General features: G+C 49.9%; 9 protein-coding genes and 1 non-coding gene across 10 annotated transcripts; 5 read left to right on the plus strand and 5 right to left on the minus strand.

Moving 5' to 3' along the window:
* Window positions 1-190: 190 nt before the first annotated feature.
* On the plus strand, window positions 191-1,056 carry V1513DRAFT_125187 (uncharacterized protein). Its single transcript, XM_066894159.1, has 2 exons — window positions 191-607; window positions 658-1,056. The coding sequence occupies exons 1-2, from the start codon at window positions 283-285 to the stop codon at window positions 948-950; spliced, it is 618 nt and encodes a 205-aa protein (XP_066752820.1). The 5' UTR covers window positions 191-282; the 3' UTR covers window positions 951-1,056.
* Window positions 1,057-1,934: 878 nt separating this feature from the next.
* On the minus strand, window positions 1,935-3,474 carry V1513DRAFT_401571 (Thiolase, C-terminal domain-containing protein). Its single transcript, XM_066895509.1, has 3 exons — window positions 2,347-3,474; window positions 2,108-2,288; window positions 1,935-2,056 (listed from the first exon to the last, which is right to left on the minus strand). Exons 1-3 carry the CDS (start codon window positions 3,191-3,193, stop codon window positions 2,011-2,013), a joined length of 1,074 nt encoding a protein of 357 aa, XP_066752821.1. The 5' UTR covers window positions 3,194-3,474; the 3' UTR covers window positions 1,935-2,010.
* A 570-nt stretch (window positions 3,475-4,044) lies between these two features.
* On the plus strand, window positions 4,045-10,283 carry V1513DRAFT_125195 (uncharacterized protein). The gene is made up of 5 exons (XM_066894160.1): window positions 4,045-4,236; window positions 4,284-5,547; window positions 5,604-6,398; window positions 6,446-8,075; window positions 8,131-10,283. Exons 2-5 carry the CDS (start codon window positions 4,292-4,294, stop codon window positions 10,174-10,176), a joined length of 5,727 nt encoding a protein of 1,908 aa, XP_066752822.1. The 5' UTR covers window positions 4,045-4,236; window positions 4,284-4,291; the 3' UTR covers window positions 10,177-10,283.
* On the minus strand, window positions 10,165-12,469 carry V1513DRAFT_416472 (glycoside hydrolase). Its single transcript, XM_066895845.1, has 3 exons — window positions 12,218-12,469; window positions 10,513-12,164; window positions 10,165-10,460 (listed from the first exon to the last, which is right to left on the minus strand). The coding sequence occupies exons 1-3, from the start codon at window positions 12,295-12,297 to the stop codon at window positions 10,435-10,437; spliced, it is 1,758 nt and encodes a 585-aa protein (XP_066752823.1). The 5' UTR covers window positions 12,298-12,469; the 3' UTR covers window positions 10,165-10,434.
* On the plus strand, window positions 12,270-13,974 carry V1513DRAFT_447109 (uncharacterized protein). The gene has a single exon (XM_066898366.1). The coding sequence runs from the start codon at window positions 12,502-12,504 to the stop codon at window positions 13,876-13,878; it is 1,377 nt and encodes a 458-aa protein (XP_066752824.1). The 5' UTR covers window positions 12,270-12,501; the 3' UTR covers window positions 13,879-13,974.
* Window positions 13,975-13,982: 8 nt separating this feature from the next.
* On the minus strand, window positions 13,983-14,053 carry V1513DRAFT_t68. Its single transcript has one exon. It is a non-coding gene; the product is annotated as a tRNA-Gly (tRNA).
* A 706-nt stretch (window positions 14,054-14,759) lies between these two features.
* Window positions 14,760-16,164, plus strand: V1513DRAFT_125227 (uncharacterized protein). Its single transcript, XM_066894162.1, has one exon. It carries the CDS (start codon window positions 14,932-14,934, stop codon window positions 16,099-16,101), a length of 1,170 nt encoding a protein of 389 aa, XP_066752825.1. The 5' UTR covers window positions 14,760-14,931; the 3' UTR covers window positions 16,102-16,164.
* Window positions 16,165-16,700: 536 nt separating this feature from the next.
* V1513DRAFT_125225 (Pex12 amino terminal region-domain-containing protein) lies at window positions 16,701-18,178 on the minus strand. The gene is made up of 5 exons (XM_066894161.1): window positions 18,040-18,178; window positions 17,907-17,984; window positions 17,700-17,857; window positions 17,017-17,646; window positions 16,701-16,966 (listed from the first exon to the last, which is right to left on the minus strand). The coding sequence occupies exons 1-5, from the start codon at window positions 18,113-18,115 to the stop codon at window positions 16,907-16,909; spliced, it is 1,002 nt and encodes a 333-aa protein (XP_066752826.1). The 5' UTR covers window positions 18,116-18,178; the 3' UTR covers window positions 16,701-16,906.
* Window positions 18,179-18,395: 217 nt separating this feature from the next.
* On the plus strand, window positions 18,396-20,135 carry V1513DRAFT_401586 (EXS family-domain-containing protein). Its single transcript, XM_066895510.1, has 4 exons — window positions 18,396-18,681; window positions 18,740-19,442; window positions 19,499-19,684; window positions 19,735-20,135. The coding sequence occupies exons 1-4, from the start codon at window positions 18,576-18,578 to the stop codon at window positions 19,943-19,945; spliced, it is 1,206 nt and encodes a 401-aa protein (XP_066752827.1). The 5' UTR covers window positions 18,396-18,575; the 3' UTR covers window positions 19,946-20,135.
* Window positions 19,862-21,441, minus strand: V1513DRAFT_125285 (nucleolar protein 12-domain-containing protein). The gene is made up of 5 exons (XM_066894163.1): window positions 21,078-21,441; window positions 20,901-21,006; window positions 20,785-20,848; window positions 20,384-20,724; window positions 19,862-20,330 (listed from the first exon to the last, which is right to left on the minus strand). The coding sequence occupies exons 1-5, from the start codon at window positions 21,197-21,199 to the stop codon at window positions 20,175-20,177; spliced, it is 789 nt and encodes a 262-aa protein (XP_066752828.1). The 5' UTR covers window positions 21,200-21,441; the 3' UTR covers window positions 19,862-20,174.
* Window positions 21,442-21,443: the final 2 nt, after the last annotated feature.

Here is a 21,443-nt window from a genome sequence, read left to right on the forward strand (position 1 = left end):
ACGTAAACCGTCGCCGCCCAAGATAGCTTGCCAACGCACACCAACAACCGAGAGAGATATGCTAATGTTCGACTTTCTTTCTTTCTTCTATATTCCATTAACGGACAGGCGGCCTCATCTTGATCTCTGGTCGTCCCCCATCCTTTGAGTACTTAACTGTCCAGGGCCGCTCCCTGTTGCTGCTTCTGTTTCTATTGCTGCTGATACTGCTCTGCTGCTGCTGCTACTGCTCTGCTGCTACTACTGCGCTGCGGATGCTCGTCTTCTATTTTCGCGACCGCGATGGAGCCGTTCTACTTTCCTGACCACGCCCATCCTCCCCAGCACGGTTCTCTTCTTATAATGCCGAGCGGACCATCCGCGCTGTACTCGCACGCCGCTGCGCCCACCACGACGACCAATACCCCTGACACGACGCCCGTGACCCTCAATGACCATATCGTCTCTAGTCCGACAACTTCAGCCGTCTCGCCAACGTCCGCAAACATCGCCGCCGCTCTATCCATGGCCACGATCTTCCCCGTCGACTCCAGGCTGCTCCTGTCCAGCAACAGCATGTTTGCTCTCGGCCATCGCAGACGCGCGTCGGTGTCCCGCAGCAGAACCGGTCGGTCCATTTGCGTTACGGTCTTCCGCCTCTGTTACTAACAACAGCAGGTTGCTGGACGTGTCGGCTGCGTCGCAAAAAGTGCTCCGAGGAAAAACCAGCCTGTGCCGCGTGTCTACGTCTCAAACTGGTCTGCGACGGCTACGGCGAGCGCCCTGACTTTATGAAGACGGCCGAAGCAATGGGCCGCAAGCGGGACGAAATCCGCCGCAGCATCCGCGCGTTCAAGAACCATCACGCCGCCGGATCTGTAGCGGCCGACGACTCTGACGCTGATGCCGATGCCGATACGCGTGCCGGTTCCGTCTCTGGGTTCGTGCCCGGCGACTCGAACATCGTCTAAAATTGTTAGGCCAATTAGGGGTCACTGCTTAACCACCAACCTCTTCGGAATAAAGTTTACGATTTATTTCAATTGACCCGGAATCCAGTCTCAAACTGCAAAGTCTAAGGCCGGGAAAATTGCCTCTAGCTACTTCCATTCATGCTACGCACAGCAGGCCCTTAAATACCTATCGGCCAGGTAATCCCTCACGGTTGTCCATTCCGAAGACATGCACAATTTGATGATCCGATTATTATCTTACTGTCTCCACTGTATCCCAGAGATCACCTGCGCAGATAAAAATCTTATTAGTCTTTATGAACAGTCGCGGCGGGAGTCTCTGAACTTACACTCTATGTTCACATCGGCGATATTGTACATGTATGAAGTTGAGGTTAACGGCAAACCATTTAATTTGCGAAACCGGGTGAAGGAGTGCTGAGGATTTCGATTGTATGATTATTATGATATATAGGTGAACCAAATACCATAATTTGATAATGCAGATGCCGTTCTTCCTGAGTTAGAACCCAGCAGTCGGAAAGAAACAGGTAGCTGCTCTGACACGATCTTGTGGTTATTGTTTTAATCAATAGTAGAAATCTTTGAAAATTATCTCGCGCACGTGAGTCCGACCGCGTACATTATCGCCCGAGACTCGCCCAGCGTCCGAGAAAATATCGCCGCGTTCTGCAAGAGCTTGCGGCCGACTTCCTAGCACACAGCCAACTGTCATAACCAGATATTGTCTTCCAGGACTCCATTGCTGGGCAGGCACTCGAGCGGTGTATGTTGTGGTCACTCACCTTCATTGGCAGTATCACCCATCCCGAATTACACTCCCTGTACGGGCCATGCCGGGATCGAGACCTGCGTGAGTTTAGGTACGTTTGGGAATTGGAGCATGGCTTGGAGGATCGTGTGCACGTGTTGGCGCAACGACATGTGGGCTGAAGGCAAATCATTCCGGGACGTGCTCCGCGAGGAAGGTTGTGGGAATGTAGTGATATGACGTATATTGTCTGTATGTACAAAAGCTATAATTGCTATAGATAGATGATATGCTGTATTATATTGCCTACTCCAGTGATAGCACTGCCGTGTACAGCTCCCCAGTCGCGGACCTATTGTGTTGTCAGCCAACTTTTGCAATTACATATTCTGGGAAGACTCACGGAATCAACACGACGCCGTACTTGCCGTCAATATCGCGAAGGGACGCTAGCACGCTGCCGAGTAACCTCGCGCCAGCCGCGCCAATTGGATCTCCGAGCGCGAGCGCGCCACCGTTGGGGTTGACTGTTGTCGGCGAGACGTGCAGCTTGTGCATCAAATCAATGACTTCGCTTGCTGAGGCTGCACCGAGTGCCATTAGCACAGTCCTACATGAACGACCCGGCAGGGGACGACTTACATTCGTGGATTTCCCAAACATCGACGTCCTCTTTCGTGATCCCGGCGTCACGAATCATGTCCAAAACCTCGTCGACACCTTCGACCACTTCAGAATCAATCAACTGTCCGATAGGCCGCAAACCGACCTCAACCGCCTTGTCTCTCGTCATGAACACGACCGCCGCTGCCCCATCTGCTGGCTTGGCGACATACCCCTCATCTACATCCTCCTCGCCCCGCTTTGCCTCGTACATGCCGTCCTCGCGTTCCGTCCGCAGCCAGTCGTCTTCCGTGACTTCGCCGCCCGGGACTTCTTCCTGCGCTTTGCCCAGTACCTCGCCCGTGTCCGCATCAGGGTTCAACACAGCACGTGTGGCAACGGGGACGGTCATGTCCGCCCAGAGTCCGTCTTCAAAAGCCTTGACGGCCGCTGCATACGAGTGGTTCGTGTAATCCTTCTCCTGTTTGGCGGGCACACCCAGGACTTGACGAGGAGGCGAGTAGAGTTTGCGGGCGTAGTCCTTCGTTGCGAACTCGACGCCGGCAACAATGCCGCACGTCGCCACGCCAGTCCTAATGCTCGTTGCCAAAAGCGTGGTGGGTATGGCCGAGGATAATCGCGAGTGCGAAATCGTCGATATTTGGACAGCCTTGGGGAATCCGCAGTCTCCGACCACGTCAGTGAACGTGTGGCCTGCGTTGTTGCCGACGTAGATCTCTTGGATGTGTGGTTTGATGCTGTCCGGCGTTGCTTTGAGGACTTGCGTGAGGAGGACCGACGGTGATGTTCTTGCCAAGCCGCCTTTCAGTGCTTTCGTGAACGGCGTGCGGAGGGCGGAGATGATTACAATGTCTTTTGGCGACATGCTGGTGCGGTTGAGTTCTAATCAGTCCAATGATATTCGAAAGTGAGGTGGGCATAAATATCCCTAATCAGTACGATAATGGCGGAAGATTCGATATATCTGGAGATCGAATGTGAGTGCGGGGCGAAAGTCTAGCGCGGGGTCGACACAGGCTGTCTTTTTACACGACAACGCGGAGACCCCCCGCCAAAACAAAAAATCGATCGTTTCGATTCCGCCTTGAACCCCCAAATTCCTGTCCTGTAGCCGTCGCCTCGTCGTGACTGCCGATCAGCTTGTACTAGCTCGATTGCAGGATCCAACTCGCAAATCATGACGTCATCCAGCTGAGCCAGCGGGGGCAGAGGTTAGGGTCTTTATCATATCTCGCTAAACCAGAAATATGCAAGGGTTTCGTACTACAGTTGGCGAGGTCGTTGAGTCTGTTTGTCACCTTATCAACATCCAGCACATGCCATAGCTTGGCCATGGCCAGTGAGGTAATCGATTTCATTTGACATGTGGACACGGTACAGCAGCCTAACTCATCACTCGTCGGCATTACTATTTACAGATCGAGCCAATCGATGGTAACGAAATCCGTGATTATCGCACGTCGCATCGGGTTAGGGCCGACTTAACTCGGAAGAGGATTGCTTGGCCATGTCGATGGCCAGCCGGCTGAAGAAATTGTCTTCAATATTGTTCATTTCGTAATTGCGAAAGCTTACTGCGAGTTAGATGGAATTTAAATTTTATGGGCATATGCGAGATGGATGGATTGCTGGCTGCGACAATAATGGTCGGAGTAAGTGGATTAAGAGTTTAACTTCGTTGGCGCAGGCTACCTGCATGAAGCCAGGGGGTTTTTCCCTCTCGGTCTGCACTCGAATAAAACGAGCTATCTAGTGGCGCTTTATCCCCCGCCGGAAATTAGTGTCGCCCGAATAGGAGTCGTGATCGTTTTGTCGTGCCACTTATTAGTCTTCTGCCTGTTGTCGCTCGCTCTTGTGCTCGCACGCAAGCCAAAGTTCCAGTGCGACAGCAGCTTCTAAAATTGCAAGGTAACTACTTCTTTGCAACCTTATCATATCATCTAACAATTGCATAGGTGGCAGGATGGAACAGCCAGCGATATGGTATCCACTGCCTGTATGTAGTCATGCCGTTGCAAAGAAATCATACACCCCGACTACACCATCATCCAACTCGTTTGCACTGCCGCTCCGTCTCAACGACGAACTCTTCGTGCTTGAGCAATCCTCCACGACAGATCCAGCCTGGTACAGAGGGTACCTATTCAGTCAGCAACCGCTTTCGGATGTCGGCAAATCGGTAATCGTCGGCAATCTCGACCCGCGGATCGCTGTCGGCATCTTCCCTGCCTCATATGTCACATTGGCTGATTCACCAGACACCACCATCACACCACCATCACATTCTCCAATTCCATTTGCCGACAACGACACAGTAGATCTCCCCATCCTCGCTGAAATCACGGCTGCTCTGGAAGAATGGTGTCCGCGGCACATGCACGAACTCCTCCGATCGCAAACCCAGAACAACGCCAAACTTGCAACGATGTCGACCCTCATCGCTGACCTAGTGCACACGAGAAAGTCGTTGTTGCTCAACCTCCTGTCCGACAACGACAAGTCCGAGGCCGTCAAATCTGCAGTCTGGACGCTCGTTAGGGGCAACAAGCTGATCTCCGGCGACGTCATTGTGCGCGACGAAACATCGGGTGCCGTGCGGACAGGTCGAGACGACGATGACCTAGTGCAGCTCTTCAGAGACCAGCAAGTCATGGCGTTGTCGACGCACAGCTCTGCACATGCTGAATCTGAATCGTCCGGCGCGAAGGATCTGTTACACCTCATGATGCGGGTGTCCCGTTTCGCTGGGACCTGGGAAGACGGCATGTATGCCAAGTTTTACATTTGCGACAAGAAACGGATTATTAGCGAGGCTGTGCAAGTTGATAGCGGCAGCGCGGATTTCAAGGCGTTGTTTGTTGACTTGCGTCCGGCGGTTGCCAAGGATGATATTTTTATGGTCGTCGAGGTTTATGAGACGATCTACATGACGACCCAGATGCAGCCTGTGCGGCCAGCCGAACAGGGACAGTGGACCGGGCCGATCAATGCGGGGCAATCCGCCGCACCACAGCCGCAGTCATACACGATTCAAGGCCGTCGTGGTGTCGCGGTCGGTATTGTGGACGTGGGTCGCGTGTTGCGCGAGAAGGCGGAATTGGAGCGAGAAATGGTCATTCGAATGTTCGCGGCTAAGCAGGTCGAAGGCGGAAGCAACGAAGTGCGTGGCGGATGGGGCACCCTTCGGACTCGGCTTGCCCAAGGCAGTGCTGATGGAATGTATGGTTTTTCTATTTGCGACTGTGGTTTGTAGGATAGCCAAACTAACAAGGCAGTCAACGGTCTCCGAAGTTGGACAAAGTCCATGTCTCCTTCAGGGCTTTCGCGTCACCCAACTGGCTAGTCCTGACGACAGCCTCGCCATCGCTGTTCTCCGACCTCGTCGCATGCCCGAAACCTCTCTTCGCGACCTTTAGCACCGTCACACGAGACGAACTATATCTCACCCTCGGCGGCGTCTCATTCGCATCTCACGTCGTCAGATCCAAGTCTTTATACTACCTCACCCTCTCTGCTCAACAGCCCGCGCCAATCATGTTCCGCGATTCTGAGCAACAAAAGCCGTCGAGTACGTGGACATCCTGTGTCGTGGCCCGCGACGAGAAAGTTGGTGAGTGCGTGTGCATCTCCCCGCTCACTCGTGGCACAGATGTCGTCATCACCGTGCACACTGTAGATGGTCGCGTAATCGGCCAAACTCTGTTCCCGCTCTGGGTAGAAGGGGTCATCGCCAAAGACGGACCACGGACTTTATCTGTCACGAACTCTCAGGGACTGCGAATCGGAACGCTGGACATCAGCAGCTGCCTCGTGTCGACCGCACTATCGGCGGATGAAACCCTACTCGCTCTGAACCAGTGGCGGAGGGTCCGGAACTCTGCAAATGGACAGACGGCCCTGCTGAACGTGCTGAGACAAATTGACTATGTAGGCGAGAGTGAAATTATAAAGCTATTGCCGGAAGTTCTGGACTCGCTGTTTGGCATTTTGGCATGGAAGAAGGGCAACATTGACTTTGAGGACAGTGTTTTTGCGGCACTCGTCCATGTTGTGGACGTAATTAGCCAGAAGTAAGGTCTTCCAATTTTGTGACGAGCCAAATGCTAATAACACTTAGGGGAGTTAATGTCAGGTCAATTCTCGATGATTATATTCAAGGACACTTTAACTACCCAATAGCGCTTGCGCCGCTACTGTACGGCTACCAACGTCTCCTCTCTAATCACGTCGACCCTGATGTCGGTGTGTACGTCCGCAGCTTACTCAAGATCGGAAAATACATTCTCCGGTTTATCAGTGTCTCATGGGACAAATACCAGTCACAAGAATCCATATCTATCGCACTCGGGACATTTCCAAAGGTACTGCGCCATCTGTTCCAGCAACTATGTCGCATTGTCGAGCAGGACGAGGCCGACTACGACGATCCAGATACTGCTGCCACGATCGTCGCGCATCAGACGCTGGCGCTGGATCATTTTGCCGAGTATCTCCCTGAACTCAAGTCATTTTTCACCGACAGTGAACTTCTTGAGCTCGCGATCGATTTCATGGAGTCGAGTGCCTCCGGATGCAGTTCGAACCCCCAACTAGCAATGCATCGGCTGGTATTCCTACAATCGTACACCAAGCTCTGGCTTTTCTCTTCCTCCACCGTCGAAGTCAGAAAGGAGCTCGCGTCGCAGACAATAGTGTGGATTAGACCATACTTCAGTGCTCCCACGGACGCCGATGTTGCGACCCCAGCAGCATGGAATGCGTGGCAAGTAAAAGTTCGGCTATGTTGTTCTGTTCTCGCGCATCAATTCCGAATCCTCTGGCCACTCCGTGAGTCGTGCTCCGAGATCTGCGGACTATACGTTCGGCTACTGCCGGAGATCGCGGCTACATTCGTCGCGCTGCAACATGAACTTAAAAACCCGAGTATACGAGCTATTGCTGCTCCCAAGTTCAAGCACGAATTCTCGGTTCTGTTCCCCGAGACGTTTCCATTCCCGCCACCTCGTCCGGTTGATACGAGCGCGAAAAAAATGCCGTTCGACGAGTTGTCAATCGAATTGACGCTCTTGCAAGCAGTATTGTCCGAATTCGCGACATATGATGCCACTGCGGGCGGTAATGGCGGTGGGGCCCTAACCGAGCATCAAGCCATCACGTTGATGAGCAACGTGCTCAGTATGTGCGATGCCGTGATTAGAGGCGATGCGTTTCCGACTAATTGGATTTCCGTGTACATATTTTTGCATCGCTCGATTCTCTCGTGCTTGGAATTTATTTCGCTTGTGCTAGTGGAATTGTTTTTGCCGCATAACGATGGTGAAGACGAAAAGGATGAGCAGGTTGTGCATATATGGTATAAATTCTTCAGGACGCTGATGGGCCTAGTCGGTTCTGAGGCCCTGGCGATGGAGTCCTTTGCTGAGCAGAAACGACGCGCGGTATGGGCTGTCGCTGACGACGTGCGCGAGCGCGGAGCGCTCCTTCTGTCGAAGATGTGGGACTCCATAGGCAAAGACACGTCTGGTCAGGAAACATTGTACAAGCTTCGCCGCGTCGGGGGGTTTCAGACACGGTTTGTCGCACGCAAGTGGTGCGATGGGTTTGCGTTGGTTGGACAGACTGTCGAGTTGTGGGGGTCCCAGCACGAGATTTTGCGAATGCATGCTCTTGGTTTGCTGAGGAGTATGATTGTTTGTGAGTGGAACGCTAGGAAGAGGCTAGACGATATCCAGAGTGATATAATTGACGTGAGCTGCCTTTGTTGTTCTTGCTAATATGAATTCATCTAACTTACATGTATAGGCGCTGGAAAGTATGTTCCATAAAAATTCATCTCTTATGGCCGATTCATTTTCAAAGGGCACATTCGTCGACGTGCTATTCGGCCTCTTCCCCGTCAGCGATGATCCTCTCTGCATCGAAGTCCACAAGATGCTGACATCTGTGTCGCGATTATTAGACCTCTTAGTAGACCTCCACAGTCTCCCCGACACCAACGCGTACAATGACGACCGCATCTTGTGCACTTTAAACCTAATGCAATTCCTCAAAGATCTGGACCGCGAGGACGCGTTCGTCCGATACGTTCATCAGCTCATTCAAATGCAGGAGCTCAGCGGGCATTACGCAGAAGCGGGTCTTGCGCTCGGGTTACACGCAGCAATGTACGAGTGGCGTACAGACGTGCGACTTCCGGCGCTCGCGGAACCGAAGTTACTAGCACAGACATCATTTGATCGTCGAGAGACTTTATACCTACAAATGGTGAAATATTTCGCGCTAGGAAACGCACCTGAACTTGCGCTGTCGATTTACAAAGAACTCGCACGCGTCTATGAATCTATTGCCTTCGATCTTGACAAGTTGGCCACAGTATCAGCGTCTATTGCAAAGATATATAGAGAAGAGTTGTCCGCGTCAGCCGCTGCTCGTCCGCAACCGCAATTTTTTAGAGTCGTGTATCATGGGCTCGGGTTCCACCGCGCACTCCGGGGAAAGCAGTTTATTGTGCAAGGAAAGCGGTGGGAGAAACTAGCAGAGTTTACAGATCGCTTGCAGAATGTGTATCCGGAAGCCAGAGTGGTGACGACAGCCAAGTCGACACCTATTGCCGCGAACAAACATGTATCGTCCGCATCGACGTTGTCGACCACGTCTTCCTCTACCATTGGCGACACGGAGGCGGCGAATGTGGAGGGCCAATTTTTGCAAATCACTGCCGTCAGCCCGGAACCGACCGATGCGTTGGCGGCCGCGGTTGGCATTGGGCCGAATGAGCGAGACTTCTTTTTACGCAGTGATTTACGACGGTTCTCGGTTTCGCGACCTGTGAAGTCGGTAGCGAATGCGGCTAGAGCGAGCTGTAATCCCGCAGATATCTGGGTTGAGAAAACGGTCTTCGTAACAAAAGAAGCGTTCCCGACTATTCTCAGACGGAGCGTGATTCAGTCGTCCGAAATAACGCGGGTGTCGCCACTTACGAATGCAGCGGACTCGGTTAGCAGGAAAACTAGCGAGATCCTACACATTGCTCGCCAGGCGTTATCGCAGCCCGACGAGTCCCACAGTGCGCAGCTGAGCATGGTCGTCTCCGGCGCTGTCGATGCGCCAGTTAACGGTGGCGTGCAGCAGTACCGCGCGTTGCTCGCGATCTACGCGTCCGACGAGGACGCTGAGTCACAGGAGCAAAAGAAGAGGCTTGACAACGCGATTGTGGATTACGTTGCGGTGTTGAAGTACGCGCTGCTTGTGCATGCGCGGGTGGTGTCGTCGGCACTGAGGCCGCTGCATGATAGTCTTATTGTACTTTTTGAGCGGAATTTTAGGGCCGAGTTGCGGCATCTGGCGGAAGAATGTCGGGTCATTGATGGTATGGACATTATAAGTGGCACGAGAGCCGATCGGGCGAGCGAGGATGCGAGAAGCGTATTAAGCGTTTTGACACCACAGACGACTGTCATGTCTGGCGCCAGTTCGCAACATTGGCTGGAGAGCAGTAGCACCACGATGCTGCCGCACAGTTCGAAGTCGAAGAGTACTACGCCAAGCGCCGTGTCAACGACTCCGGTTACGTCTTCTTCTCTTCCGTCGATGCAGTTGAGCCACGAATCCACGACTTCACTGCCACTCGACAGGAACGCCTCAACGAGCAATATCTCAGTTTCAGTAACGAATTTGTCACAACAGGAGTCGGCGCCGTCTATCTCGTCGAATAAAGCTCCCAGCGCAGTTCTCGGTCAGGATAGCATCGCGAGTAGGATGGGGCGGCGGATTAGCAAGATGAAAATTGGCTCGACAAAACAGCATCATCGGAGTGTGACTACGCTGGGCTCATTTGTAGAAAAGTAATTTATAGATATATATATATATATATTTAAGAGAAAATTTGAGATGTTGCATGCCGTCTTAATATTGTGCAATGACAAAAGGTTAGGATGTCCCAGTGCAGATGATTGTAGTTAGAGCAAATGTATTATTAGTTTACTCTACTGTTTAGATTTGCCCCAATTTAATGAACCAAAAAGAACCAATATCCCCCATTTATAATCATAACTCCGGAGTATTATGTCGGAAGTACCTTCTTTTCCGTTAGGTTGCGGCCACAGACTACTCGATACGGAAAGGATGCGCCTCTATATTGTTGTGTTAAACCGAAAGTTATACAGGCAGTTGAATAAGACATACCTGTACTGAAGACCCATTCGTCTAAGCTAAGTCTATCGGGATCATCAAAAATCAAAAACAAATACTTCATAGTCTCTGCCAAAAAGAAGCTCTCGGAGCTATCAACAGTAGTACCTCCGCCGTCCGGCAAAGTAACGTCCTGGATCTCACCATACCCATATTGGGCTTTGCAGAATTTGCGCAATCCTTCGAATGCGGACCACGCCCAGTTTTGGTACTTGGGATCGCCGGTAATTCTATAAGCGTAGAAATAGCCTTCGATGACTTCGGGGCGGAGGAAATATCGGGCATCAGAGACCCAGAATCCTAGTTTGCGGACTTGTTCTTGCTCGTGTGAACCCGGTGCAGAAATTGCCCAGCGTACCCGCTCGTAACCGCCGTCGAGGAGCTGATCGCTGGGATCTCGGCGCGGTGGTTCCCAGACGAAGGATTCCGGGCCTAGACCTGTCGCTGTGATATATGTGGCATGACAAGTTTCCAGCAGTTCAAGGCCGAATTCAAGAAGATCGTTGCGCTGTAAGTATTTTCCGCCGAGAATAAGATTTCCGGCGAGGTAGCAGGTTAGATGGCCCATTTCGTTCAAGTATGTGCCATCAAAGTATTGGGCGATGAAGAGATAGCCGATATCACTTCTCCTGCCATCCGCTCGGTAAGAATCAGGCGGTGTGCCCCTGAAGGCGAGACGTTCCATTGTGGAGGTCATAGCCTGTTCCCAGCGCTTACTATATCTCGAAGCATGCTTATCACGAGGTGCTAATTGGGCAGCTTTGATCAAATATTCGTAATAAGAGTCGTGGCCGGCGCCGAGGGCCACAGTGTGGTCTAAAGAGAAACCTGAGAAGGAGTCCATGGGCGAGTCGATCAATCCGTCAAATGTCTCCTCGTTTCGGTTCCACACGAGTGACGCCCAGGCGCGGGTCGCGTTGTGGGAATAAACCGGATCCATGGCTTGTTGTGACAGTCGATAGTATTCCAGCCAATTAGAGCCAATACGGGCAGGGGTGACGGCCGGTGAGATGTCCCTGCTGAGGCGAACGTCGCCTAGTGCGTCGGGCTCGTGGACGCCGAGGTGGGCAGTGAAGTTGACGCGAGGCCATGGAATTCCAAGGGGCGAATCGAAGGCGGGGGCTAGTTTGTCTGCCAGTTTGATTGCCTTCTGGAGTATATTTTCGCGATAGCGCGATTGTCGCGGGATGGGGCCGACGAGGGTGCCGGAGTCGAGGATATCGACGGCAGAAACTAATGACCCGAGATACCTGATTGTTGTCTCGAACGGATCTACCAGAGTGCCGTCGTTCTTCTCGAAATCAAGCGTGCTGACGATATAATCCAGGGCGTGGACAACCTCAGTGGTCAAATTCATAACCATAGCGGTCGTCAGCGAGTCGATCAACGTAGCCGCGAACCCGTTGCGTGTGGTCTGGAACCCGCCGCTCACGGGCAAGACCTCGTCTTTGCCCCACGCCACGTCTTTGTACTTCTTAACAGCCCATTTGAACTCTGCGCGGACTGCATCTGCGCGGGCTATGTTTAGGTCAGAGTTGGTCGAGTACAGGACCCTGTGTGTTGAAAATTGAAACTGGATCTTGTTGTGCGTAGGTCTGAAGGTGTGTACTAAGGCGCGGAGAAGTAGTATTATTATAAGCGCGAGTCTAGTATTGATTAGCTGATTTTTGTCATTGGGCAGGTTCTGGCAGACACTTACATTATGTACTTTCGGCGGTAGGAGCCGCGGACACGGAACAACCATGGGGTGGACCTCGGCTTAGGAGCAACACGAACCATTGCGTTCAGGTCAGAGGCCGCGGCGCCGTTTGGGAACAGGAGTGCACAAGGCTCGGGGGGAGACTCACAGCAAGTGGACTAGGTCGAAACGGAAACGCGATTGTGTGCGGCTCAAATGGAACGCGTTTTTCTTATGTTAATTAGAGCAGCAAGTTTTTTGATCGCCGTCGCCATCATTACGTTTTGATTATTAGTCGCTTTGATATGGGAAGAATGTCCCGCAGCGAGCTTAATGCCGAGATTGCAAGACTGAGAAAGTGTATTGCCGAGCTCGAAATCGACATTGCTGAGCTCGACAAGGATTCGTGCAGCAGCGGCAGTTGCGCTGACGAGACCGAGACCGAGACCGAGACCGAGACTGAGGCCGAGACTGAGGCCGAGACTGAGGCCGAGCTCGGCCTAGAAGAGTACATCCGATACGGTCGACAGATGCTAGTTCCCGAGATCGGTAAGCCGGGCCAGCTGGCACTGAAGAAAACGAAGGTTCTAGTGGTTGGTGCAGGGGGTCTGGGATGTCCTGCGCTGACATATTTGTCGGGTGCCGGGATTGGAATTATTGGTATTGTGGATGATGACAGGGTGTCGTTGTCTAACCTGCCGCGGCAGACGTTGTATTCGACGACGTCGATCGGGATGTTGAAGGTAGATGCAGCTGTCGAAGCGTTGCGGTCACGAAACGAGAACGTAAAGTATGTGTGCTATCCAGTCGCCGTCAGGCATGACAATGTATTTGACATTGTCCGGCAATACGACATTGTCCTCGACTGTACGGACACGGCGATGACGCGATACCTACTGGGGGACGCGACGAGGCTGTTGAACAAGCCTCTAATTTCGGCGTCAGCTCTACGAACGGAGGCGCAAATAGTGGTTTTAAATGTCGGTGCTGATGGGCCATGCTACCGATGTCTGTTTCCGAAACCTCCGCAACATGTTGACGCGTGCTCGGATGCCGGAATCATCGGTCCGGTGGTGGCAGTAGCCGGTACGTTGCAGGCTCTTGAAGCTATTAAGTTGGCATCGGGACAGTACATTCCGACAGGTCAACAACGGACAATGACGTTGTTCAGCGGCATACATGGACCGGCGTGGCGGTCGGTAAGGATTCGAGGGTGGCAGAAGTCGTGTCTAGTGTGTGGGGAGAGGGCGACGGTATCAGAATCCGATATAACAAGTGGCAAGTACGATTATTCGCAATTGTGTGGTATCCCGGAATGTTATCCGGACATAGACTCTAGTCATTCAATCAGCGTGAAGGAGTTAGAACGTCGAATCAAGTCGCCTCATGTTCTACTTGATGTGCGGGACAGGACACAGTATGGGATATGCAATCTACCGGGTTCTATAAATGTGCCACTTTCTGAAATGCTGGGGTATGACAATTTAGCAGCACTATGCAGGGTTGTCGACCAAGTCAATACGGAGGGGGTGCCGGTGTTTGTTATTTGCAGGTTTGGAAATGATTCTAGAACCGCAGTTCAACTGTTACGGAGCAGGCACGGGATGGGGAGGGCATTTGATGTGACGGGAGGATTGGATATGTGGACAGAGCATGTTGATAGCAGTTTTCCCAGGTACTAGTCAGGGAATAATATATACCAGCACATTATATATGCGAGGACGAATCCAGAGGCGAAGGTGTGAACCAAAAATAAAAAGAATTATGAAAAGAAAAAATAATTAAATGCGTCCGCCCGGAGTCGAACCGGGGGCTCGTCGATGGCAACGACGAATTTTACCGCTAAACCACGAACGCATGTTAATTGTAGAATATTTTGACTGAAAATGCATATAATTTACGGTTTAGCGCAGGCCGCACAAATACATTCCGTATAAGTGCGCAAGAAAGAGTTGCCGACTGGCAAGCTCAATCTCGAACAAGAGTAGATATCCAAGCAAGCGGTATTTGCTGTTCACATCATTCCAGTAGTAATACAGTCAGTATGAGGGTATGCAACATATTAATATCTTGATATCTAATCTGATCTGTCACGAATACTTGGAGGCAGTTTAACATACGGTTTGGGTAGAAGTGGTCATGTGTTTGGGGTCGCACAGAATTCACTACGAGTGTACTACAAAAGATATTAACTGTGTAACAACAAGTGCGGAAGATTTTGCAATTCTGTACTACGATGACCTTCAGTTTATCGAAAGCGACAGTTTGCGCACGGTCATTGTCTTGCAAATATGCGCCACACCATCGCTCTCAGATCTGTACTACCAAGCGTGTGGCTTTTATTTGCTTTTGAAATATGTTTGTACTACTTTGAAATATATGAGTAGTTAATTTATGATTATAGATTATTCTGCTTGGAAGAAATTATACATTTAAGAGATGACTGAAAGAGCAGAGCAGAGTCGAGTCGAGTCAAGTCAAGTCAAGCATTAAGTCGGCGAAGAGACACAAATTGTGGCTACACAATTATAATACCATTTTTGTTTCGAAGGCTGGTTATTGGGCTTAAATAGGCAGCCTCAGATTTTTTGTATGGACAGTTGCGGTTACGTGTTTGTTCTGTACGAACTTGGCCAGACCTCGTCCTACCCACATAAATACTTGTCCTACACCCACCAACATCCACTTTATTCATTCTGTCCTACACTTCTTCTTCTTCTTCTTCTTCTTCTAAAATGATGACAACATCCGCACAACGTCCACAGCCACTTCCTACTCCTTCTTACTCTATTCCTTCGGCGATTCTGCCTTCTTTTCCTTCATATTTAAGTCCTTTGTCTTCTTTACATCCTGCTTTATCTTCATCTTCATCATTATCATCTTCATCATCATCATCATCATGTCTACAAACAACAGGTCTATTAAGTGGACTACAGTTTATATTTCCCCGTGCTTCTCGTCCGCTACTATGTACTCCATCATTCTCTGGTCTTCCTCCGATCTTGCCTCAGCTTCAATTACCCAATCTTCATGCCGTACGAGTGCAGATCAATGCCGCCGTCAGTCGAGGTCTACGTTTCGAGTCCGCAAGATGGCTTGCCTACCGTCGAAATTACTTGTCCATCACAATCAATGTTGTCTTTGACATTCCTCTCAGTGCTCTCCCAACTCCACAGCCATCATCCTCACCTTTGTTGCCTCGTTCCCGCCAAACCGTCGACAACCATAACTTCAGCATCGTTTTGGATCTACGTAATGGCACCCAGCGTGTCGTCAAAGTCAAGTTCTTCGCCGTCACCGTCGTCGCGGAAGATGAGGTCAACGGCCGTCCCGTAGACCTCATCCAGCACACTTCCAAGCGCGATCAAGGTCCACGTCGCAAGCCCGTTGTTGCCCGCATCCGTCCCACCCTCAGCGATGGCAGACTCGCCGCTACTCCCATCTCCCATCCGGCTTCTCTCGGAACACATAGACTCCTGGAAGACTTTATCCCAATGGATCGTCCCGCCTCTGCAGGTTCATCATCCAATAATATACCTAGAGGCTCGTCTACCTCTCCAGACTTTACAACCAGCTTAGACTCAGAGCATGAGCAGCCACCGTCATTCGACTCTCACCACGAAACAGCAGAAGTCGTTTGCTTCGAGCGCATCCAGTTCAAGCGTGCAACCGCTAACAACGGGCGCAAAAACACTGCCCAGCAAATGTTCCGTGTCGTCGCCATTCTCTATGCGGCTGTCGACGAGACAGAGTGCTTTGACGGCGTCGTGTCGAATGCCGAGCATGGCGCAAATGGCATCCGCTACCTCGAGATCCAGCGTGTGGCCACGGGAGGGATCATGGTCCGCGGACGGTCACCTGGCCATTACGCGGATCGCGTCGGCGGTGGCGGCATGATTCAGTAGCTTTGTTTCATGATACTGAATCGAGATGGATACAATCTTTGCTTTGTATATTTTTGCACTATTATTTTGTCTATTTTTCACTGTATCTATTTTTGTGCCTTTGATTCGATGGTTTGGGATTTTCCTTTATTTTTTTTTTCTGGCGTCGTGTGTTGTTAGTATGTAGACTCTGACTTGAATCCGTCGCACTTGCTTATTAATAACTACATCCCATGTATGTACTAATATACCAATAGAATTTATTACAATACGTGCAGATGCACTTAGTTCACTCTGAAAGGGATATACTGCAATCAGGAACATGCCCAGTGACGTCCCCGTCTTGTGAGACAACCAAGAGGTTTTGTGGTTAACACCTAAACGGGACACGGAGGTCACCATCTCATACACCATTGCTATCCGGAATGGGCAAAAATATGTCTAGAGCCCACATGTGCGATGCGATGTTCCACTTTTGGAGCCTGATGCTATATTTTTCGTTATGCGGCTGGGTCTTACTTAGCAGTCATGATTGCGAGGGTCGAGTATGGTGTGCCTTGACCTTCCCCCCTTTCCGACCATCGGGGTGTGAAACATTTCGATGAGGGTACTCTGTGCATAAATGGATTATAAGATTTAATTAACAATTAATTAATAACGATGCCTCATTCGGAAATGTCATTTGAGTCCAGGACGCCGTCGAACGCCGAGTTTGTCGAATTGCGGCCTCGACAAATAAAGATGGGCCGTGCGGCTCGAACAACGGGTCCCGCCGGGCCGGCTACTTCCGAGTAGAGGAATATCATAAAACGTCAAAATGATCGATCTATTTCAGCAACAACAAATTCTGCTCCTTTGCAGGCTGTCTACACAACGGGCACTCCGGCTACTGACGTCAGTCTCACTCCTCGTCTCGTCGACTTGCGAGATACATACCTTTTCACCGCACCACTCACAAATACATGACCAGCAAAACACATGGCCACAAGGCGTCGCAGCAGGATCAGTCATATACGACAAACACAGCGTGCATCTCCTTGAAGGTTCACGTATATACGGCAGCTGGTCTGGGTCAGACAAATCTATCACGACATGCTTCCTCTTTTCGTCTTCGATAACAGACTTCTCTGTGACCATTTCGTCGGCTTGATTTTGTGGCTCACCGGATTCAGGCAGAACTAGTTTCAATTCTCGTAATATTTTGACAACAAGCTGGAACGATAGCAATAAACCTAATATTTCATAGCTTGGCCGTTGTTCGTGTCCTTGTAATTGTCGCGGAAATATATATCGTATTCCCCACAGTCGCTTCGCACAATGATAGTACGACCCATAAAAATAAAACACTGCCAAATGAAGCGCATTAACCGTGTCCGCCGACGTCAGACTCTGTAAATTCCGAAGTAAAACGCGGCGCATGCGAGTTCGTACTTTCTGCTTATCTGCATCGGACCCAGGCTGATCTAGCTTGTCGATTTCCTGACGCAGTCTTCGTCGAATGCTTGGCAGATTTTTATTGATGATGTAAGGAAACAGTGTGCTGGATACCACGTATCCGAACCGTTTCTGAATCTGCATGTTAGCAACTTGTCGTAAACCAGCCATCACGGGGAACTCACACTTAAACCAACTAACGAATCAGCATCCTTGTTCACGAGGAAAATATCACAATATTCCTCGCCTAATGTTCGAGATCCGGCAAGCGTCGTCAAGCTCAAATACATCATCCCTGCCAGAAGCGACACTTCCGAGCTGAATTGATGCAGCGTACGAGTCCCTGCAATATCAGTATATATTATCCAACGCAACTCAAATATATTGCACACCATAAACTTGCCGTATAACAGTAGATAGTTTATCGTTTAGTACTGATTCCACGTAATCATCTTTCTGACTCGATCGAACTACCATCTGTTGTAAGTATACATAAAACTTCGGACGATTCGTTGAGAAACTTACTAATATCGGCGGCAGACGCGAACGAAAATATGTCAGTCGACGAATGCCTTTTAACAGACTCTGATGACGACGCCATTTTGGCCTCCTAAGCAACAGCTGTATATAAAGATATAGCTGTCCCAAAGGTGATTGATTGATTGCACAACGTTCGATTAGAAAGCGGAGAACCGCGGGCTAATCTGACACTATTATGAGCGATTCGTACCCAGGGCAAGGGTACCCCTGAGAGGCAGCAAATGGCGCCTATCGCTAGTACGTAATCGGTTAGCCAATTACTGAATTTAGCTGCGAAAGCCGCGCCGCCGGATGGCATCCTTTGGTGTCGCAGCTGCGCCAGAGTTCGTTTAAAGGTTGTCACTATCAACTATACGCTTTCTTTCTTTTCTCTCTCAATCTGGGCCGTTATTTGGCTATTATGTCCCGACCGAGGTCCGCCAGGAGTAGGGAATATTTGCTTAGACATCGTAGAGCAGCGCAGCGCGACTAATTTACAAGCCGGTATCACAGCTGGAACGCGACCATTTGCACAAGCCAGCATGGACCAAGAACAGGTAGTCGAACAAGTTGTCGAACTGCCTGTCGATGCCCTGTTCAGCGCATATTTTCCTCTGCCTTACCGAGCGGTGTCAACCTTTATAATAGGTATTTGTTTGTCTGCCACAAAAGACGCGCCGTCGGTGTGACTAACGATATTAATAAGGCGTCTGGGCTTGGGCAATAACGCTACAATATCTCACAAAACTTCGTATCGATGTCGAGTCATTGTTACGGTTTAACCGGCAAAGATCAGGACCTCCCTTATATCGCTCAGTGTACGAGGTGGCTGGAATCCTGACCATGGTCTATGCGATCAGTGCCACCCTCTTTTGGATGGCATCGAACGGGTCCACATATTTGGCATTCTTGGGTTTAGATATACTAGCACTATCATGCTTTGTTGCCGTTCCTGCCATATTCTTCTATCCCGGTATCGCCTTTCATCGGTCCGGCAGGTACCGATTTTTGAGAACTCTGCGCAGAATCATGTTTGGTGGACTCGATCGTGATACTAGATTTGCAGATATCCTTGTCGCTGACGCGCTCACTTCCTACACAAAGGTCATTGGCGACATGTGGGTCATGACCTGCATGGTCTTCTCTCACAAATCAGTCGCGTCAATGCCAGATAGGACCTGCGGCGGGAAGTACGTCGTCCCTATGATAATAGCTATCCCGTATATAATCCGACTACGTCAATGCCTGACAGACTACCTACGGAGCGGTGCTCGAGAGACTACGCATTTGCTCAACGCTGTAAAATATATAACCACTTTCCCCGTCATTATCCTTTCCGCTGTGCAGAGAACATATTCCGAATCCGACAATGGAAGTTTCCTCGGTGCATTGACGCTTTATAACCTATGGTATGCTCTGTTAATCACATTGCGGTATTGCTACGCGGCTGACATAAATGCACCAGGGTTCTGTGTATGGTTGTCAACTCTCTGTACTCGTTCTACTGGGATGTAACTAAAGATTGGGACCTCACGATGTTCAAGGTCTCGTCTAAGAATGCGAACCTGCCGCACAAAGGATTGCGCTCAATATTGTACTTCCCCTCACCATACATTTATTACGCAGCGGTGTTTGTGGATTTTATCTTGCGGTATGAGGCTTAACATCACTTAATGAGTTGTGCTAATGTCCGCGGGCTAGATTCACATGGAGTCTGAAGGTGTCACCACACCTGTACTTTTTTAACAAGCAAGAAGGCGGTGTCTTTGCACTTGAAATGATGGAACTCTTGAGACGCTGGGTATGGCTGTTTTTGCGCATAGAGACCGAGTGGATTAGAACTACAGGGTCAGGACGCCTGCCCCTGGCAATGAGCGAAGCGGGAACTGGATTGCATGAAGCGAAAGATTAGATAATACCATGTCATTGCTTGGAAATAACAAGTTTTATTATATATGTGGAAATTGGATCAACTTTAGTGGCATAGATTGCACATCTTGTTTGGATTTTGAGTTGTATGATATCATTGTGTATATAGGGTATATGACGGTTCTTTCATAGTGGCAACACTTTTATTTAATATTATTTATACATTATCCGAATCCAATATGCAGTCTATGATATACCAATGCCCAAAAGATTTATTTAGTAGTCCTAGGCTTATTTCTCGCTCTTTCTTTCCTGGCATTGGCTTTCCGCTCCTGTGAAGTGAGATATCTGAATTTCTTTTTTGGCTTCTTTGCAGCTACTGGTCGGCCACTATTAATCTTCTTGACCCGCTCCGCATAGAATGCGGCCTGCAATTGTTGTTAGTATGTCTTTGTCTGTACCGCATACGACTAATACGCACTCTCAGCAGGCTCTTCCTTAATACCTCCTCTGACTGGTCATCTGAAGGATTCTTTTCAATTCCGCTTTGGTTCCTCTGGTTCGGCTCGTCTGTATCGTAATTTTCAATAATAACTGTAGTTTCGCCATTAATCAAGTCATTGGGTTCATCCCCATTCGTCGGGTCACTCTCGTATTTCTGAACATGTCGAACCTTGTCGCCGCCCTTCAGAATGCTGGCAAGGTCGTTCGTCACACCCGCAGCGTCCTCCTTGTCCGAATCAACAATTCCCGACCACTCTTCTTCGTCCTTAGATCCAGATTCATCTCCTGACCCTTCTAGTTCTGAATCATGCAATTGTTCTGCGCAACGTCAGCGCGCAACATCAAGCATAAACCATCTGGGCGAGATTTAACACTTACCTTTATACATCGCGCTTGCCAACTGCACTTTCTCATCAATCTCTCTTTTCCGCTGCTCACGAAGCTATGTAAGTCGTTAGGACACCTTTTTCTCGTTTACTACCAGTCAAACATACTGCCCGACGTTCCTCCAATTTCTCCCGGCGCTCATGTTCCTTCGCGCGTTCAGAAGCTTTTTCCTTCCTCTCGACATTGCGCTTATGAAATCCCGTTAAATACTGTCTGCAACCCCCATATCAGCATCTCTTATAGACTGGGAATCCAAAATCCACAGAATCATTTCGTAGACGTACTCTCTAGCTTCCGAATCGAACACGATTTCCCGAGGTCGAAATCCATTTCTCCCTCGCCCCGCGTTCTTCATGACTCGACCTCCACCACCTGTCCTGCGATTGTTCGATCTCTGAAATGACATGTCTTAGTAAATCTTTTCTTGTCACAACGTCGTTAAAAAAGGTTAGCCAAGGCTTGAAATACGACGTGGGGAGTTGGGGGAATGATGGTGCTTTAGTTTCAGTGTTTTTGTTCATGCATGAAATTTTTTGGCACAGTATCCCGCCCGTACGCTTTCTACTCAACACTAGTGCGCCTCCCAAGCTACTACAAAGTATGGACTGAGTCTATAGGTTCCCAGATAGTATTAAAGTAATAAATTTGGT

This window comes from Lipomyces chichibuensis (genome assembly GCF_038497645.1).
Source record: "Lipomyces chichibuensis strain CBS 12929 unplaced genomic scaffold V1513scaffold_22, whole genome shotgun sequence".
NCBI classification, from domain to species: Eukaryota; Fungi; Ascomycota; class Lipomycetes; order Lipomycetales; family Lipomycetaceae; genus Lipomyces; species Lipomyces chichibuensis.

Excerpts from the sequence above, each read along its gene's own strand:
- V1513DRAFT_125187 (XM_066894159.1), top strand. The coding sequence starts at position 283 with ATGGAGCCGTTCTACTTTCCTGACCACGCCCATCCTCCCCAGCACGGT. Across the intron at positions 608-657 it reads GGTGTCCCGCAGCAGAACCG|GTTGCTGGACGTGTCGGCTG; the intron begins GTCGGTCCATTT and ends TAACAACAGCAG.
- V1513DRAFT_401571 (XM_066895509.1), bottom strand. The coding sequence starts at position 3,193 with ATGTCGCCAAAAGACATTGTAATCATCTCCGCCCTCCGCACGCCGTTC. Across the intron at positions 2,289-2,346 it reads TGTTTGGGAAATCCACGAAT|CCTCAGCAAGCGAAGTCATT; the intron begins GTAAGTCGTCCC and ends CACTCGGTGCAG. Across the intron at positions 2,057-2,107 it reads TACGGCGTCGTGTTGATTCC|GTCCGCGACTGGGGAGCTGT; the intron begins GTGAGTCTTCCC and ends ACAACACAATAG.
- V1513DRAFT_125195 (XM_066894160.1), top strand. The coding sequence starts at position 4,292 with ATGGAACAGCCAGCGATATGGTATCCACTGCCTGTATGTAGTCATGCC. Across the intron at positions 5,548-5,603 it reads CAAGGCAGTGCTGATGGAAT|TCAACGGTCTCCGAAGTTGG; the intron begins GTATGGTTTTTC and ends CTAACAAGGCAG. Across the intron at positions 8,076-8,130 it reads TCCAGAGTGATATAATTGAC|GCGCTGGAAAGTATGTTCCA; the intron begins GTGAGCTGCCTT and ends TTACATGTATAG.
- V1513DRAFT_416472 (XM_066895845.1), bottom strand. The coding sequence starts at position 12,297 with ATGGTTCGTGTTGCTCCTAAGCCGAGGTCCACCCCATGGTTGTTCCGT. Across the intron at positions 12,165-12,217 it reads TACCGCCGAAAGTACATAAT|ACTCGCGCTTATAATAATAC; the intron begins GTAAGTGTCTGC and ends AATCAATACTAG. Across the intron at positions 10,461-10,512 it reads CGAATGGGTCTTCAGTACAG|AGGCGCATCCTTTCCGTATC; the intron begins GTATGTCTTATT and ends ACAACAATATAG.
- V1513DRAFT_447109 (XM_066898366.1), top strand. The coding sequence starts at position 12,502 with ATGGGAAGAATGTCCCGCAGCGAGCTTAATGCCGAGATTGCAAGACTG.
- V1513DRAFT_125227 (XM_066894162.1), top strand. The coding sequence starts at position 14,932 with ATGATGACAACATCCGCACAACGTCCACAGCCACTTCCTACTCCTTCT.
- V1513DRAFT_125225 (XM_066894161.1), bottom strand. The coding sequence starts at position 18,115 with ATGGCGTCGTCATCAGAGTCTGTTAAAAGGCATTCGTCGACTGACATA. Across the intron at positions 17,985-18,039 it reads CGCGTCTGCCGCCGATATTA|TTCGATCGAGTCAGAAAGAT; the intron begins GTAAGTTTCTCA and ends AACAGATGGTAG. Across the intron at positions 17,647-17,699 it reads ATTCGTTAGTTGGTTTAAGT|AAACGGTTCGGATACGTGGT; the intron begins GTGAGTTCCCCG and ends ATGCAGATTCAG.
- V1513DRAFT_401586 (XM_066895510.1), top strand. The coding sequence starts at position 18,576 with ATGGACCAAGAACAGGTAGTCGAACAAGTTGTCGAACTGCCTGTCGAT. Across the intron at positions 18,682-18,739 it reads GGTGTCAACCTTTATAATAG|GCGTCTGGGCTTGGGCAATA; the intron begins GTATTTGTTTGT and ends GATATTAATAAG. Across the intron at positions 19,685-19,734 it reads TTTGTGGATTTTATCTTGCG|ATTCACATGGAGTCTGAAGG; the intron begins GTATGAGGCTTA and ends TCCGCGGGCTAG.
- V1513DRAFT_125285 (XM_066894163.1), bottom strand. The coding sequence starts at position 21,199 with ATGTCATTTCAGAGATCGAACAATCGCAGGACAGGTGGTGGAGGTCGA. Across the intron at positions 20,725-20,784 it reads GGCAAGCGCGATGTATAAAG|AACAATTGCATGATTCAGAA; the intron begins GTAAGTGTTAAA and ends GACGTTGCGCAG. Across the intron at positions 20,331-20,383 it reads TAAGGAAGAGCCTGCTGAGA|GCCGCATTCTATGCGGAGCG; the intron begins GTGCGTATTAGT and ends CAACAATTGCAG.